This window comes from Erpetoichthys calabaricus, chromosome 4 (genome assembly GCF_900747795.2).
Source record: "Erpetoichthys calabaricus chromosome 4, fErpCal1.3, whole genome shotgun sequence".
Classification (NCBI taxonomy): domain Eukaryota; kingdom Metazoa; phylum Chordata; class Cladistia; order Polypteriformes; family Polypteridae; genus Erpetoichthys; species Erpetoichthys calabaricus.
Genome location: NC_041397.2, coordinates 247,333,877 through 247,348,987, shown reverse-complemented (window position 1 = coordinate 247,348,987; position 15,111 = coordinate 247,333,877). Strand labels below are relative to the sequence as shown.

At 36.7% G+C, this 15,111-nt stretch overlaps 1 protein-coding gene across 1 annotated transcript in view; it reads right to left on the bottom strand.

Moving 5' to 3' along the window:
• Positions 1–10,583, bottom strand: part of cryl1 (crystallin, lambda 1) — a 135,659-nt gene extending 125,076 nt beyond the window's left edge. Inside the window, exon 1 of the mRNA XM_028800563.2 lies at positions 10,427–10,583. Coding sequence (XP_028656396.1) covers positions 10,427–10,470 — 44 coding nt within the window. The 5' untranslated portion in view covers positions 10,471–10,583. The remainder of the gene's footprint in view (positions 1–10,426) is intronic.
• Positions 10,584–15,111: the final 4,528 nt, after the last annotated feature.

Genomic DNA, 15,111 nt, shown 5'->3' with positions numbered 1-15,111 from the left:
TTATTGTTACCTTATTAAAAAAGCCCTAAGCAATTCTCCTATGGCTTAGCTCTCCTTCTCAGGGTGGGGTTTGATTTGTCTTCACTTTTGTTTGGTTACAAATTGATCTATTTGTATGGAATGATTACAATAAAAATTAATAAACAGAAAAAAAAATAAATAAATAAAAAGGAGCTTTGGAACTATGATTCTCTAAAGTTTGCCCATGTCACCTGGGCTGCACTTTGTCTTCAACAATGACTTGTTACATCGTGTAGCAAAACATGATAGCGAGGTAAGGATGCTACTGCTAGCTCCCCAAACCTACCAACAGCATATCTATGAATTAGCTCACACCCACCTCCTAGGTGCCCATTTCGGAGCTGAGAAAACACTAGAGCGGATTAAACTCTTATTTTTATGGCCTGGAATAAATAAGGAGGTCCACCGCTTTGTGCATCATGTCCCGAATGTCAATTGTGGCAGGTTCCTCAGAAGGACCCTGCTCCTCTTATTCCGTTGCCACTCATTGATATTCCATCTGAACGTATTGAGGTCTACATAATATGACTGCTCGAGTCATCAGCCGGCGGCCACAAATATATTAGTGCTGGTAGATTATGCTATACGATATCCTGAGGCTATCCTCTTGAGAGCTGCCAATTCCAAGAACATCGAACAGGAACTGGTAGGGTTCTTTGTGCATGTCTGCATCCCTAATGATGTCTTAACAGACCACGGAATGCCCTTCACCTTGGAGACGTTTAGAGAGGTTGCCAAATTACTCAAAATTAAGCATGTGAATATCATCCTCAAAATGACGGTCTAGTACAGCAGTTCAATCAAACGCTCATAGAAATGCTGGGCAATATGGTCAGCGAGGATGGGAGAACTGCGATCATTTACTCCCCCCAATTCTATTTGATTACCGGGGGGTCCCATAAGCCTCTATGGGCTTCTTCCCTTTTGAGTTGTTAAATGGACGACAACTCAGGGGACAGTTAGATATTATAATATAAGGTTTGGAGGATGAGGCGCTCTCTTACATAAATATTCTTGAATATATCATGCAATTTCACAATAGATTTGTAAAAATGTGACCACTTTAAAGGAAAATATGGAGCATGCACCCACTATTACAACTGTGGGACGATGCTCCATGAGTTCCATCCCGGAGACCGTGTCATGGTTGTCATTCCCACTTCCCATTCCATTCTAAATTATTGGCCCATTGGCAGGGCCCCTACAAAATTAAGGAAAGAAAGGGACTGGATGATTATTTGGTGAAATAACTGAAATGCCGACCTCCCAAACGAGTATATAATATCAATCTGTTAAAACCATGGAAGGATAGAGAGCCCGATCCCAACTCTGAATAACCTCGTTCTTTATTTGCCCCTAAAAATGACCTTAATTTCGTAACCTATTTGACACCTGAGCCCTTCACAGACTTAACATTGAAGCGGGCTATGAATTTTGTAGCATGGGATAATAAAACAGAAGCTGTATTCCATGACTCGAAACAGGCCCTTATGTCTGCACCTATTCTGTCTCCTCCTGAATTTTCAGTGCCTTTTATTCTCCAGACCGATGCTTCAGACATAGGCCTGGGTGCCATGTTGAGACAAAGTGTTGATGCTGTAGAACACCTTGTCATGTACATGAGCAGGAAATTGTTGGACCAAGAGACCAAGTATGCATCAGTGGAATGTGAACCCTTGATGATCAAATGGGCTATTAGCCAACTGAGGTACTACCTGCTTGTCAATGAGTTCACTTTGGTTACAGACCTTGCACCCTTCTAATGGATGGCTTTGCATAAGGAGTTGAATCAGTGTGTCATCAGGTGGTTTTTGAACCTCCAGCCATACAGTTTGCAGTGAGCACATTGAGTTGGGTCATGTTTGTGAAGAATTGTTCTGTCCTGTTATTTCTTTGATAAAAGTGTCAATTTTGGTTTCATCATGAAACAACTGATTTCTATAATAAAACTATGATTTATTTAACTGGTTTAGGGTTTCATATATTAAAAAGGGAAATTTTAAATACAGTATATGTATATAATTCTAAATATGCAAATATTCATCTGTCTGCTGTCCACAAATGCTTTTATTGGTAAAGAGTTACAGGAAACTGTAACTCATTCTAACAACAACAGTTACAATGCAAGAAGTTCTCCTAGACTAGATAATATTTATTGTGTACACTGTGCCTGCTTAGCCCTGCCATTCATCTTGCTATCATATGTTTTTACGGGTAAGAAGATGAGTAAACAGAGAACATGCCAACTCCATATATAACGTCACCCTAGTTGGAAAATATCCCAGAGTCTAAGAACTGGGATGCATCAGTCCTCTTCACAGTGTCACCGATGTGCAATATACCTACTATCTATCTATATACAACAAGTTGTCTGACTGTGACCTCAGTCTTGCTAGCTGTTCTTTGAACTTGCCAGTTCTATTATAGAGTGGCAGGATGCTGGTGTCCATCAGCAAACAAACAGCAAACAGGCACTTCTGTGTTCTACCTTTATCCAGGGCAGTGAGTCAAAACAGACTTCTTTCTCAAAATTATAAAGGTCATTGAACTAAATAAAGTTGACAAAGGAATAAAGAGTGGGAAATAACAAATAAATTAAGATAAAAGAAATCCTCACTGCCACCCTGGATCTATCTAAACAGATCTGCACCTTTAGTTTACTTCTGGAATTTCAAAGAATGGAAATTCTGCCTAGGATGAGCCTGAGGTATACCGAAGGGATACTCTGTGAATATCAGCATGGGCTGCCTTGAAACATAACTTAAACTTAAAAACAGAACGGAACATTTCACCTTTGCACATAACCCAGCTCTGATAACTGGGAAAAGCAGGGACAATGATTGAGAAGTTATCATTTATTGTTTGAACTTACATTATTAAGGACATACCTAAAGATCATGATGGAAAAATCTAATAAAATAAAATACATTATGTTCTAGTTGATTGGGCACCCTCCAGCAATCAGTATATATAAATATATTTACTTAAATACGTGAGTAGAAGGGGCCAAAATAAAGATCCTGAGCAGGGTTACCAAGCTCTCTAATAGAATGAGGAGCTCAGTTATACAGGAGAACCCCGGAATAGAACTACTGCCTCTCAAAATTGAGAAGAGCTAGTCAAGCTAATATGGGAATAAACACTAGAAAGAATACTCCCTTGACACCTCCCTCTTAAAGTGTACTGGGTATGGCCCACAATAGATTCAGTACACACTGTAAATATACCTCTCAACCAACCTGGGAGCCTAGAAATTCCTTAGGCAGCATTGGAATAAGCTGCTGTGGATGCAGTGGCCTAGTTCAAATGTTATCACTCACCAACTTTGGAACAAGTTAAGTATATATGTTTTTCTTTAAGTGAATCTACTCTATATATACGAGGGGGGACCCAAAAATAATGGGAAATATTTTTAAAACGTGTTTAATTTAATTTTCTGTACAAACTACAATTAGTCTCCTTCAAAGTACTCTCCACTGGCAGAAATACACTTATCTAACCGTTTGTTCCATTGTTCGAAACATTTTTTAAATTCGTCTGAAGTAATGCCCATTAATGCTCTGGTCGTTTCTTGTTTTACCTCTTCGACGTCAGCAAAACGCCTTCCTTTCAAGTCTTTTTTCATCCGAGGGAACAAAAAGAAATCACATGGAGCTAAATCCGGTGAGTAGGGTGTGTGGTTCAGGGTTGTCATACCATTTCAATAACAATAGTTTCTGCAACACTTATTTCAAAAAGAAAACAAAATTTCACTGCCGCGCGTTGCTCACGATAATCGGCCATCGTAAAAAAACGACGCTTACACAAAACTACTTTTACAAAAAAATTTACTGAACACAAGCACAAACTTGCAGACTGATGGCACTTGGCAGACTGACTTGTGAGGAGTGTAACTAGATCGCCCTAGCGGCCCAACCACGTACTACAAGTACCAACCTAACAACAACAAAATTCTGGTTATTTTTGGGTCCCCCCTCATATATATAAAATCCTAAGCCTAAAAGTGCAATGATTTTATGTCACATTTTTATGTCACGTTTTTCATCATGCTTTAAATCAGGCTTATTTTAAAACCTACATATATATGTTTGGTATCATTCTTTTCAGAATTTAATGAACTTTAATGTGATGTTGTTAGATTTTCAGGTTCTTATTCCGTTTTTAAATTATAAACTACAATATCAAGAAGGTCGAGTTATAATGACCCATTGCATACTACTTTAGTTTTCACGTGATTTTTTAAAAAAAAGTTTTTTTTTTATTTATAAGAATGTCAGTTAAAACAAATGGATCATTTATTTAGTCTCTTATAAATACTTATCGAGCATAGTGGACCTCAGTTTAACGGGAATACTCCAATCGGTAAGAGAGTAAATATTTTATACTCATTTCATGATTTTTACTCTGTTAAATAATAATTTTTTCTTTTACGTATTTATAGAATTTCAAGATTTTGACTCCAATAAATAATAATTTTGCTTTTGTACATTTACAGATTTTACTAATATTCTGACCGTAACTGGGGGTTGGGTGCCAAAGGTGCCAGGGGGACTTGGCCCCCTTAGTGAGGAAATAAAAATAATTTAAGATAACTGAATGTGGAAACCAACAACTAAACATACTGTAGCTATGAATACAATAAATAAAGACCATTATTGTGGTACCCAGATGTCAATGTTTTTCTCTTTCAAATATTTTTCAAGTAAGTAATAGAAAGAAAGAAAAAATATACCTCCAAGGATGGCAGTAGCGCAGTGGTAGCGCTTCTGCCTTGCAGTAAGGAGACCTGGGTTCGCTTCCCGGGTTCTTCCTGCGTGGAGTTTGCATGTTCTCCCCGTGTCTGTTTGGGTTTCCTAAGGGTGCTCTGGTTTCCTCCCACAGTCCAAAGACATGCAGGTTAGGTGCATTGGCAATCCTAAATTGTCCCTAGTGTGTGCTGCATGTGTGCCTTGCAGTGGGCTGGTGCCCTGCCGGGATTTGTTCCTGCCTTGTGCCCTGTGTTGGTTGGGATTGGCTCCAGCAGACCCACGTGACCCTGTGCTAGGATATAGCGGGTTGGAGAATAACTGAGTGACATATATATTATGTATGTGTATGTAAACTTTTTTTGATTATAAAGTGAGCTGCCTAGCGGTTGCAACTCAAACAGCTGATGGTCAAAACTCCCGTATACAAGAACAAGTTTTCTTCCCATTTCTTGTTTCACATGTTATGTCCAACTTAATTTATGGCATAAATTTAAATTAAGTGTTTAGCTTTGTGGGGTGGTCACTGCTTGGAATTTGCATGTTCTCTCAGTGTCTGTGGGGTTTCCTCTGGTCCTCTAGTTTCCTCCCAAAGTTCAATGACATGCAGGTTACGTGGACTGGAGATGCTAAATTGTCCCATGTGTGAGTGTGTGTGTGTGTGCGTGCATATTTTCACCCTGTGATAGGCTGGCACCTTGTGGATTGTTCCTGCCTTGCGCCTGATAGTTGCTGGCACAGGCTTAAGCTGTTCTGCAACCCTGTTCTGGATAAGCAGGTTTGGAAGATTTATTTTTAATAAATTTGCAAAAACCTCAAGTAAACTTTTTTCACGTTGTCATTATGGGGTGTTGTGTGTAGAATTCTGAGGGAAAAAATGAATTTAATCCATTTTGGAATAAGGCTGTAACATAACAAAATGTGGAAAAAGTGATGCGCTGTGAAAAATAAAAGTCAGTCTGACTGCAAGTAGAGAAATTACATGGGAAAGCCTGAGAAAAAACTACAAATGAAAATGGCTGATAGTAGTGAGGCTACAGCATCACAAAACATAACACTTGTTGAAAAGAAAAACAGAAGTATGGACTGATGAATGCATCTGCCGGAGGTGGGGAGGTGAGACTTCATGTTACAAGACATAGCACCAGCAGTGGGATTTAGTGATGTTTTAAAGATTATTAAAAATCATTCAAAGTTTATTTAAAATAACTATGAATCAGATCTATAAATTGCATCACATCCTTAAATCAGAGCTATCGCACCATATAGTGAAAGTGAATTAATCTCCCCCATCAGTAGTGAAAAGTCAAGCAAAATGACACATTTTATTGGCTAGCTAAAAAGTGTGATGGATGGCCGGCTTCATATTCCGGCCCTCACCCCCAGGCCGCCAGGAGGAGCTCTCCCGACAGCATGGACGGGCCCCGAATTCCAGCAGGGCCTCATGGACTATGTAGTTTTTATGCACAGCCCTGCTGGATACCTTGGGGACCACTGGGAGTCGCTGTAGGGAGGCCCGTGGACTCATATATGCCCTATAACCCGGAAGTGCGTCATAATCCAATGACAGGAAGAAACGACGTGCTCCCGGGTTGAAGATAAGGACTATTTACCCTGACCCGGAAGGAATAAGGACTTGTGGGTAATGGAACAGAAACACCTCCGGGTCAGGGGGTATAAAGGACTCTGGGAAAGCCCAGACATTGAGCTGAGCTGGGAGGTAGGGTGGCGAAGTGTCTGGGAGCGGAGGAGAGAGTATTATTGTTGATTGGTTTATTATATGAGTAGTGTGGAGTGGAGGGTGCTGGGTGCACTGTATTATAAGAAAATAAAGAAGTCTTGGACTTTTACCTGGTGTTTGGAGTGGTACCTGAGGGTTCAAGAGGTGGATCAGAACCTCTACTGCTACAAAAGATTACAATATGCAAGCTTTCGAGGCAACTCAGGAAACACTAAAAGTTACTGATCACTTTTACTCACTCAAAAACACAATCCTCCTGCCTCACTGGGTCACATGTTCTGGGTCTGCACCAAATTAACATCATTTTGGACAAACATTTTTAAGTGCCTTTCAGACAGCCTTGGGGTCATAATCCCTCCTAACCCACTAACAGCTGTGTTCGGTGTTCTTCCAGACGGACTTGAAGTGGAAAAGGACAAGCAAACGGTGATTGCATTCACTACACTTTTGGCACGCAGACTTATTCTGTTAAATTGGAAGAATCCTAACTCTCCTCTGATAAGTCAGTGGGAAACCGATGTTTTATATTATTTGAAATTGGAAAAAATCTAATTCACAGTTAGAGGATCTGTACAAAATTTTTTCAAAACCTGGCAGGATCTGATTAATATTATTTTAGAATAAGAGAAATAGCTATTACTGCATTTAATTCCCTTCTCCATCTCTTATTTACATATATATTTATTTCTCCCTTTCCTTTGCTTATTGTTGTCTTATTAAAAAGCCCTAAGCAATTCTCCTTTAGCTAAGCTCTCCTTCTCAGGGGTGGGGTTTGATTTGTCTTTAATTTGTCTGGTTATAAATTGATCTATTTGTATGGAATGATTACAATAAAAATTAATAAATAAAAATAAAAAATAAAAAAAAACACAATCCTCAGCTATACTACCATATTCTCAACAGTGACTCGGTATGCACTATAAAAATAAACTGGTAACTGATTTTTGGTGCTTCATTTTATTTCATCAAAGCTTAACCCTACTTCATAATTTGCATTTTTTAATTTACTCAGCATTTTTGAAATGTGTGTGCACAGCATTCCACAGAAAGCTCTTGGTGTCTTGTGTTGATTGCCATTGTGAACTTATAATGGTGTGCAGTGGCATTGGCACTTTCAATAATCAAATGATTTACTATGATGAAATATTTCAGACTTACTTTCACGTATGCTGAGTATACCAAAACTCTTGTTTGCATGCTTGACCAACACATCCAGCTATTCTCTGGCAGTGCCAATCTCACTTCATGGCTTATGTGAAGTATAACTGCACAGAATATAATAGGCAAATAGTAGCCTGAGCCTCTGTGGTTCTTACTTTTCCACAATCAATGAGCACCCATGTCTAGAAATGCTTTGCCTTTGAAGCAGATGCTCAAAGTAACATATTTGGATCTGAAACATCTATCTGTAAACTATGGCTCTAACCAACATAATCTAATTTGAGGAAACACATCCAATCTAGAAAGTACCTGAAAGACCTACACCATTATTTTAAACTAGCTGTGAATGTCCGTGCCTTAAAAATCCCGGGGTCCTAGAAATTATTGAAATTGTCAGAAAAAATATTGAAATGTAGAGATATCAGGCAACTGAAATAAACTACTCTGGGTATCTCTCTCCTAGGAGGTTTCGTTTTGCCGACTTACTCACATCGCTTGTGTATTACCGGCTAAGCAACTTTGCCTTTCTTCTGAGGTTTCATTTTGCTGACATGTTCCCTTCGCTTCTGTATTAGTGGCTAAGTGAGTGACTTCTTTGGAGGTTTCGTTTTGCCGACGTGTTGGCCTCGCTTCCGTATACTCAGAGGTGGAACCTTTACCCCGACTCCACCTCTCACTTCCGGACCGGACAGACACACACACTTCCAATGCATAGACGTTTATATACAAGATGAAGAAAGTTTAAATTAAGTAAATATTTTATTAAAAACTAACATCATAATGTGTTGCTAAAGTGTTCTTATTCGGAAATATACATATTGCCATGAGATTACTACAATTTTCTTTACAAGCATCTACATATCTAGCAATAATGCATCTATTAAACATATTCTGCATTGTGATAAGTTATTTGATGCATTTTTACCATTTAGTTTCAACACAATATAAATAGTCTTTTAAACAGATTTTTAGATACAACAGTAGTTTGTCACCATGTTAGGAAATTTTGATAACTTGCACTGAGCTTGCAAAACAGCTAGAGCATGGCCACTTGAACAAATAATTTCACTTCTTTTCACCCTCATTAACAGTATTCTCCAGATTAAAAAAATACTCAGAACGTTCATCTTTCTTTGATAAAAGAAGAAGTGTCTGTGTGCCTGTCTGCCTGTCCGGTTATTAATTCTCTGTTATATGCCATTTGGTGTGGGTATGGGATTCATAATAGTAGTGCTAATGTTTGTGATGCAAACTTGTAATGAAAAATGCAATGCATTAAATTACTACATGCATTACAAAATGTATTCCAATACATAATGCATTGCAAATGTTAATGCTGAATACACTGAGGTCTATGTTGTTTACCTAGATTTCATCATAGCCCTGCTAGTATTATTATAAAGTCTATATTATCACAAAAGTGATAAGCAAATAAAATCAACTTTAATGATTCTGTTGTGTTCTGCTCTGATGATGCATTCATATTACTAAACAAGTGCTGTGAATGCCAAACATAACAGTGGTTACTGTGACAGTTCATAACATAACCATTCTTAGTTCTTATTTTAATCCATATTTATTTTTTCACGGAACTTCTAGGGTTCTGCATGGAAAGATGTGCAATTTGAAATTCATAATATTTGATATTAATGAATGTCAATACTAGTTTACTTAAATAATAATTGGGCATCTACTTGAAGACTATATTACTATTTTAAAGAATACAGAATTTTTACAGAATAAAATTACAATATTTTCTTCTAAATAATGGAGGTTATTTGTAATAAAAAGCTATTCTTTATGTACTTGAAGGTGGCAGGCTATTCTTTTAACTTATACTAGTTCATATAAAACTTTTTTTTTCTAATAAATGAGAGTTGTCTCTTTACTGTTAAGTTTCACTAGCACTGGTATTGACTAGAAAATTCTGCTATCGTGACGACCTTAGTTTAAAAGCTGTCAAGAAAGCTCCTCTAGCTACACAGCTGGGTAGATTAGTGATGATTTCAATTTCCTTTTGTGTACCAATTCAAAGTTTTTTTTTCCAATCTGCACAACTGACACAGTAGTATCTGTGAAGCACTGTAACATAGATACTGTAAATGTTTCGAAAGATGATTGGCTTGGTCATATATCATAAGATTGCCAGGGTCAAAGCTGTGGAATACATGAAGCATAAATTTGATGAATAAGAAGATAGTAAGTGAATTGGGCGTTCATGGGTTACACACCACCCTCTTTACACAAGCATAATACTGGTTATGGCTCCACAGTGTTAATTTCCATGTTTAAAAGTGATTTATGTTTTAATATAAAACTGGAAAACAGTGGATTGAAGTTCGTAGTTTCAGATTTTTCTTATCAGTACATGCACCACTTCATTATAACCAGATCGCTAAAGTCCAACTGATGCTTTGTTTTTTTTTCCATATTTGTATTTGTTTCTTTAACCTGGGGTGACCCCATACGTCAGGCATCTATCGTTACAACATAGATTGATAGGTTTTCAAACAGTCTGGGTTGTTTCGTCATTCCAGTTCTGTACATGAATTCTCCAGCTCATCATTCTCAAGCCCGACGTTCCAATGCAACTAATTTCGCCGAACCCCAAATGGCCAAACAAAGTGTCGAAAATCGGAGAAGAGAGGCAGACGATTTAAGGTAAAATACAGACCTCTTCCCTTTTTACAGTTCTTTTGAAGTCATTCGAGTCTGCTCGACTATACAACTTTTTATACAAGTATAACTATTAACTTACCCCCCGATAATAGCAATGGTCTTCCCTTTGAAGAATTCACCCATTGTCTATCCTGCTGGCAGAACCACCACGGAACAGCCGCTGACTAAACCTTTAGCGTGTCTGTCAACCAGAAGTGCAGCCAGGCGCGTTAAAGGGCGCGCGTTTAAAGGGACGTGTCTGACACTGGATTTGTGTCGGCTAAATTTGGAGGAGTTCGGCAACGGAGAACGGAGAGTGCCTGCCTATGACATGTCGTTTCGGCATTTTACGTCTCGTGTTAATTTGTATTTTAAATATTCACTGTTACAATTCTGGTTCTTTAAAATTCGACTTTTGTTATGACTAGTGGAAACTGACGTCTTTAAATTATACACTTCGAATTAGAAATTTCCTTCATTACTTTTTGACTTGCAAAACATTGACTTAAAGATATGTCTCCTAAATATGTCTGAATTAAATGTAACTTAAGTTATCTGAAGTGTAATTTTAGCCAGTTAAAATATAATTACTGGTGTGTCTGATTTAATCTTTGAATACTGAAAAGTAATTTCACATATATCTAATTGAAGGCGTTATAGAAGATAAGGATAATTGTTTTTCTGTTGTATGTATTGTGAAATACATTATAGATATCCCTAATTCACATACTGACTGAATTATATGCATCTGGTTTCCATATCGATCAGTCACAAGTACATTTTGGATATCTGAAATGTGTTTTTCACCAAAAATATTTTCGCTATGTAAAGTGTAAAGTGTAATATTGAATCTTCAGAATGTAGTAAAAAAAGGCATTATTTTCAAACAGCTTGCCATAATTGTACATATATCTAATTATTATTTTTATCAGTTAAAATGATATTATAAATATCTCTAATTCAAAATAATACTTTAGATATCTAAAATGTAATTATGGATCAGCATATTGTCATTATAAGGTATTCAGTATTGCTTTATAAGGGAAAAATAATTAAAATGATATTAGCATAAGACTGCAATAAAACAATATGTGAACATATTGAAGAGATCTAAATTCTTCCTGAATGAACTATATATACAAGACTGAGTAAAATGAAGTGAGATTAAGTGAAATGTATTTGTAATTGCATCTCGGTGTTGAGTGGACAATATTGTGAAACCAGACAGAAAAAATGATGTACAATATATAAAACTGTCTCTCACTACACATTTGCTTGTTTTCAGAGTATCAAACCAATGAATTATGAAAATGCGTTAGAGCTGTTACCTAAATTAAAAATAAGATCCTGTCTTGGTTAATTATAAGGTGAGAGATCACAGGCTTGTACAAGAATAAATTCATGATTTACAATATTGTATAGGCTGACTGATATGGCTTCATCAGCAGAAAAACAATGAAAAGGATCTGCTGATACAAAAGAACTTAAAGAAAGCTAACTAAGAACAAAAGGGAAGTGAAAGTCAAGAGGTATGGGGCAGGAAGGAAGCCATCTGACAATGGGCAAAGGAAGAAAGCATAAGGAGTGATATCTATTTTGCTGTGTTGAATGTCTAGCTTTGAGCCACAGTTTCCTGGGCAGAGCAGAAAAATAGGCAAGTGAAACTGACAGAAATTATAATTCATTCATGTGATATAAGACTGCAGTACTGTATGTGTTATTTAATCAGATATGTGGATTTTGGCAGTGTTCATTTTAACTGAGGGCTGTAAATATATAAGATAGATTAACAAAGATATATTGATTTGTGTTTCTGAATTCAGGTGTTACTATCTATGCAAATAACTTTTTATTAACTACCTTATAGTTTGTTATTCTATAACTACACTGTCATACTTTCCTTGTTGATAATTTTAGTTACTTTCCAAATGTATTGTTTGTCTATTTTATGTAGATTTATAATACAAATTTGCCAAATTGTATAAATGTGACTTAAGCAATTGATCCATTCTGAGTCTGCAAAACTCAGACTATCAATTTTAACCTGTTTTATTAAAAACTGACACCTAGGGTTCATATTTATCTTTTATGTCTTTTTTGTTCAATTTTGATTCTTTTATTTATGTTAATTTTGTTAATCATTAAGTTTCTATGTGTCTATGTATATTCTACTATGTTCCATGTATTTTGTTTGCGGTTCCCCAAGAGGCAGGACAACCAGCCCATCACCATCAATGGATTGTCCTCATCCCAATAAAAGCTAAGGAAAACCCTCAGTCCTTTATGATACATTGTATGCATTCACTTGTATTGGTGAATTTCTGTGATCGTTATTATTGTGCTTGAGGATTTGTTCAATTTTTGAGTTCTTTACTCTTTTTTTTTTTGACCTCTGGATTCTTGTATTGGAACTTGTGTACCAAATGCTGCTGAGCATTTTGTGTAAAATAAGTCCAGATTATAATAGCAGTAGTAGCAGAGGTAGTAGTAGTAGTAGTAGTAGTAGTAGTAGTAGTAGTAGTAGTAGTAGTAGTGGGCTTACAGGTGATCTGATCTAACAGGAAGTCCAACAACAGGGTATCTAATTTCACACATCTGGGTCCAAATGGCATCAATGAAAAGGCTGTGGACAGACAGATAGATAGATAGATAGATAGATAGATAGATAGATAGATAGATAGATAGATAGATAGATAGATAGATAGATAGATAGATAGATAGATAGATAGATAGATAGATGCACCACAAAGTTTAATTGAAGATTCCTGAAAGGTGTGGCCTAGCACTGATATAAACTAAAGGCTAGCTGTAATATGTTTCAAACAAAATTTAAAAGAAAAAATAATCACAATCATAGAAGCAAAGCAAGAAACATTTAAGCAAAGCAAAAGACATTTAAGTTAAACAAGAGAAAAACACAGTTATCTGCCTTGTTTGTGCCTGCCAAACACATGCTGAGAACCTCAGAAGAAGAAAAGCTTTACCATCACCTTTTCCCCAAAAAAATTCTTACCTCTTTTTAATTCTTCAAAAAATGTTTTCCATTGAATACTATATCATCCCACTAGAGATCCATTAGTGGATATTCCATATCCATACTCCAGGATCACAGGCTGAGATCACCATTTATCAATTAGTGCTGCTGTTCTGTTATCTTTAGGAATCTCAGTTTTTGCCTTTCTACGTCTGTGTCTTCACCATCTTTATGTTCTCTTCAGATTTCCTGTTATATCCTGCAGTTGTACGTCTTATAATCTAAACTGACTCCACGCGTTACTGAGTCAAGCGAACTGCCTTGTCCCTTCTGCAAGTGGGTCTACAATTGATAATTATCACTCTGCTATGCAGCAAGTGGGTGCCAGGGATATATGAAGGAAGGAATGAAGTAATGATTTTTTTTCTGTTTCTCAAGTGCTCATCATATACCTCTCAAGAATAATATTTGCAATACAACGAACATAAGAGTCAAAGTTTTTATTTGTATTCACTCAGCTGGATTATACGGACCATCTATCCATCCATCCATTTTCCAACCCGCTGAATCCAAACACAGGGTCACGGGGGTCTGCTGGAGCCAATCCCAGCCGACACAGGGCACAAAGCAGGAACCAATCCCGGGCAGGGTGCCAACCCACCGCAGGACCATCTACCATATGATATTTAATTTCTTATAGTCATCTATATACAGTAAAACAAAAGACTTTGGCAGAAAGTTTTGCTTTGATTTTTGCTTTGCTGCTGCATCAATTATTCAGTTGCATGGTTGTGGTCTATATGTTCCTTATGTTCAGTTCAGAGCTTTATTTCTTAACCTTTATTTTTTAATAATTCCATCAGATGCAAGTTATTGCACCAAACTTGGTTATCTTGCTACAGTGTATCTCTGTTCTTAAATAATATCTCTAAATTCAAACTAGTATCATCAACTACTGCTGAGAGAAGTACTTTACATATTCCATCACTTCAAGTAGATAATATTGTGGAAGTCAATTTTGGCACCAATATCTCAAAAAATAAGGAGATTATTTACTATAGGCAGCCATGGATATTTAGTTTGGATTTGAATGATGAGACTAAAATAACTTTAAAGGTGTAAAATCATAGGGTTCTAAAGAAAATCATCCATAAAGCTGAACAAGTATTTACCAAAGGTTCTGTAACAGGGCTTAGGAACATTCTATTAAATTTGTTGCTTTGTTATCCTGTAATCTGCTATATTAATTTGCATTGCTTTATTTCATAGACTTGGTGGGATGGTGGTATGGTGGATAGCATCATGTCATCACTGTTTGTGTGTGTAACTCTATCCAGAATTTGCTCCTGCAATGTTGCAAAGATAAGCACTGACAATCCACCTCCCTAAATCAAACAGGTTTGTGAGTATTATGTATGTCATGTTATAAAGAATATTTATTTGCTCTGTAATGTGCCATATTTAATTATGATTGATCGATTGGCTGTTTAATTGATTGATTTCTTGATTTGGAATAATGTAATGAGAAGGTTGGTGTCAGATATAATATGATCTACAGGCTTCCGAAGTATAAATAGCATTAATAAGATATTCTAAGGTATTGAAATTTGGGGCTTTATTTAACTAAGAAGCAAATTCTTGATAGCTGCTATGAAACTGCCTCCAGAACAGACCTTTGAATCTGTTGTAGTACGAAAGGTCATTTAAAAGAGAATTATAGTCATTCATTTCTTATTGTAGTTGTTCAGTTGATAGAATAGAAATGTGACTGAGTGGCCAATTTCTTAAGTCTAGTTAAATATGACCCCTTG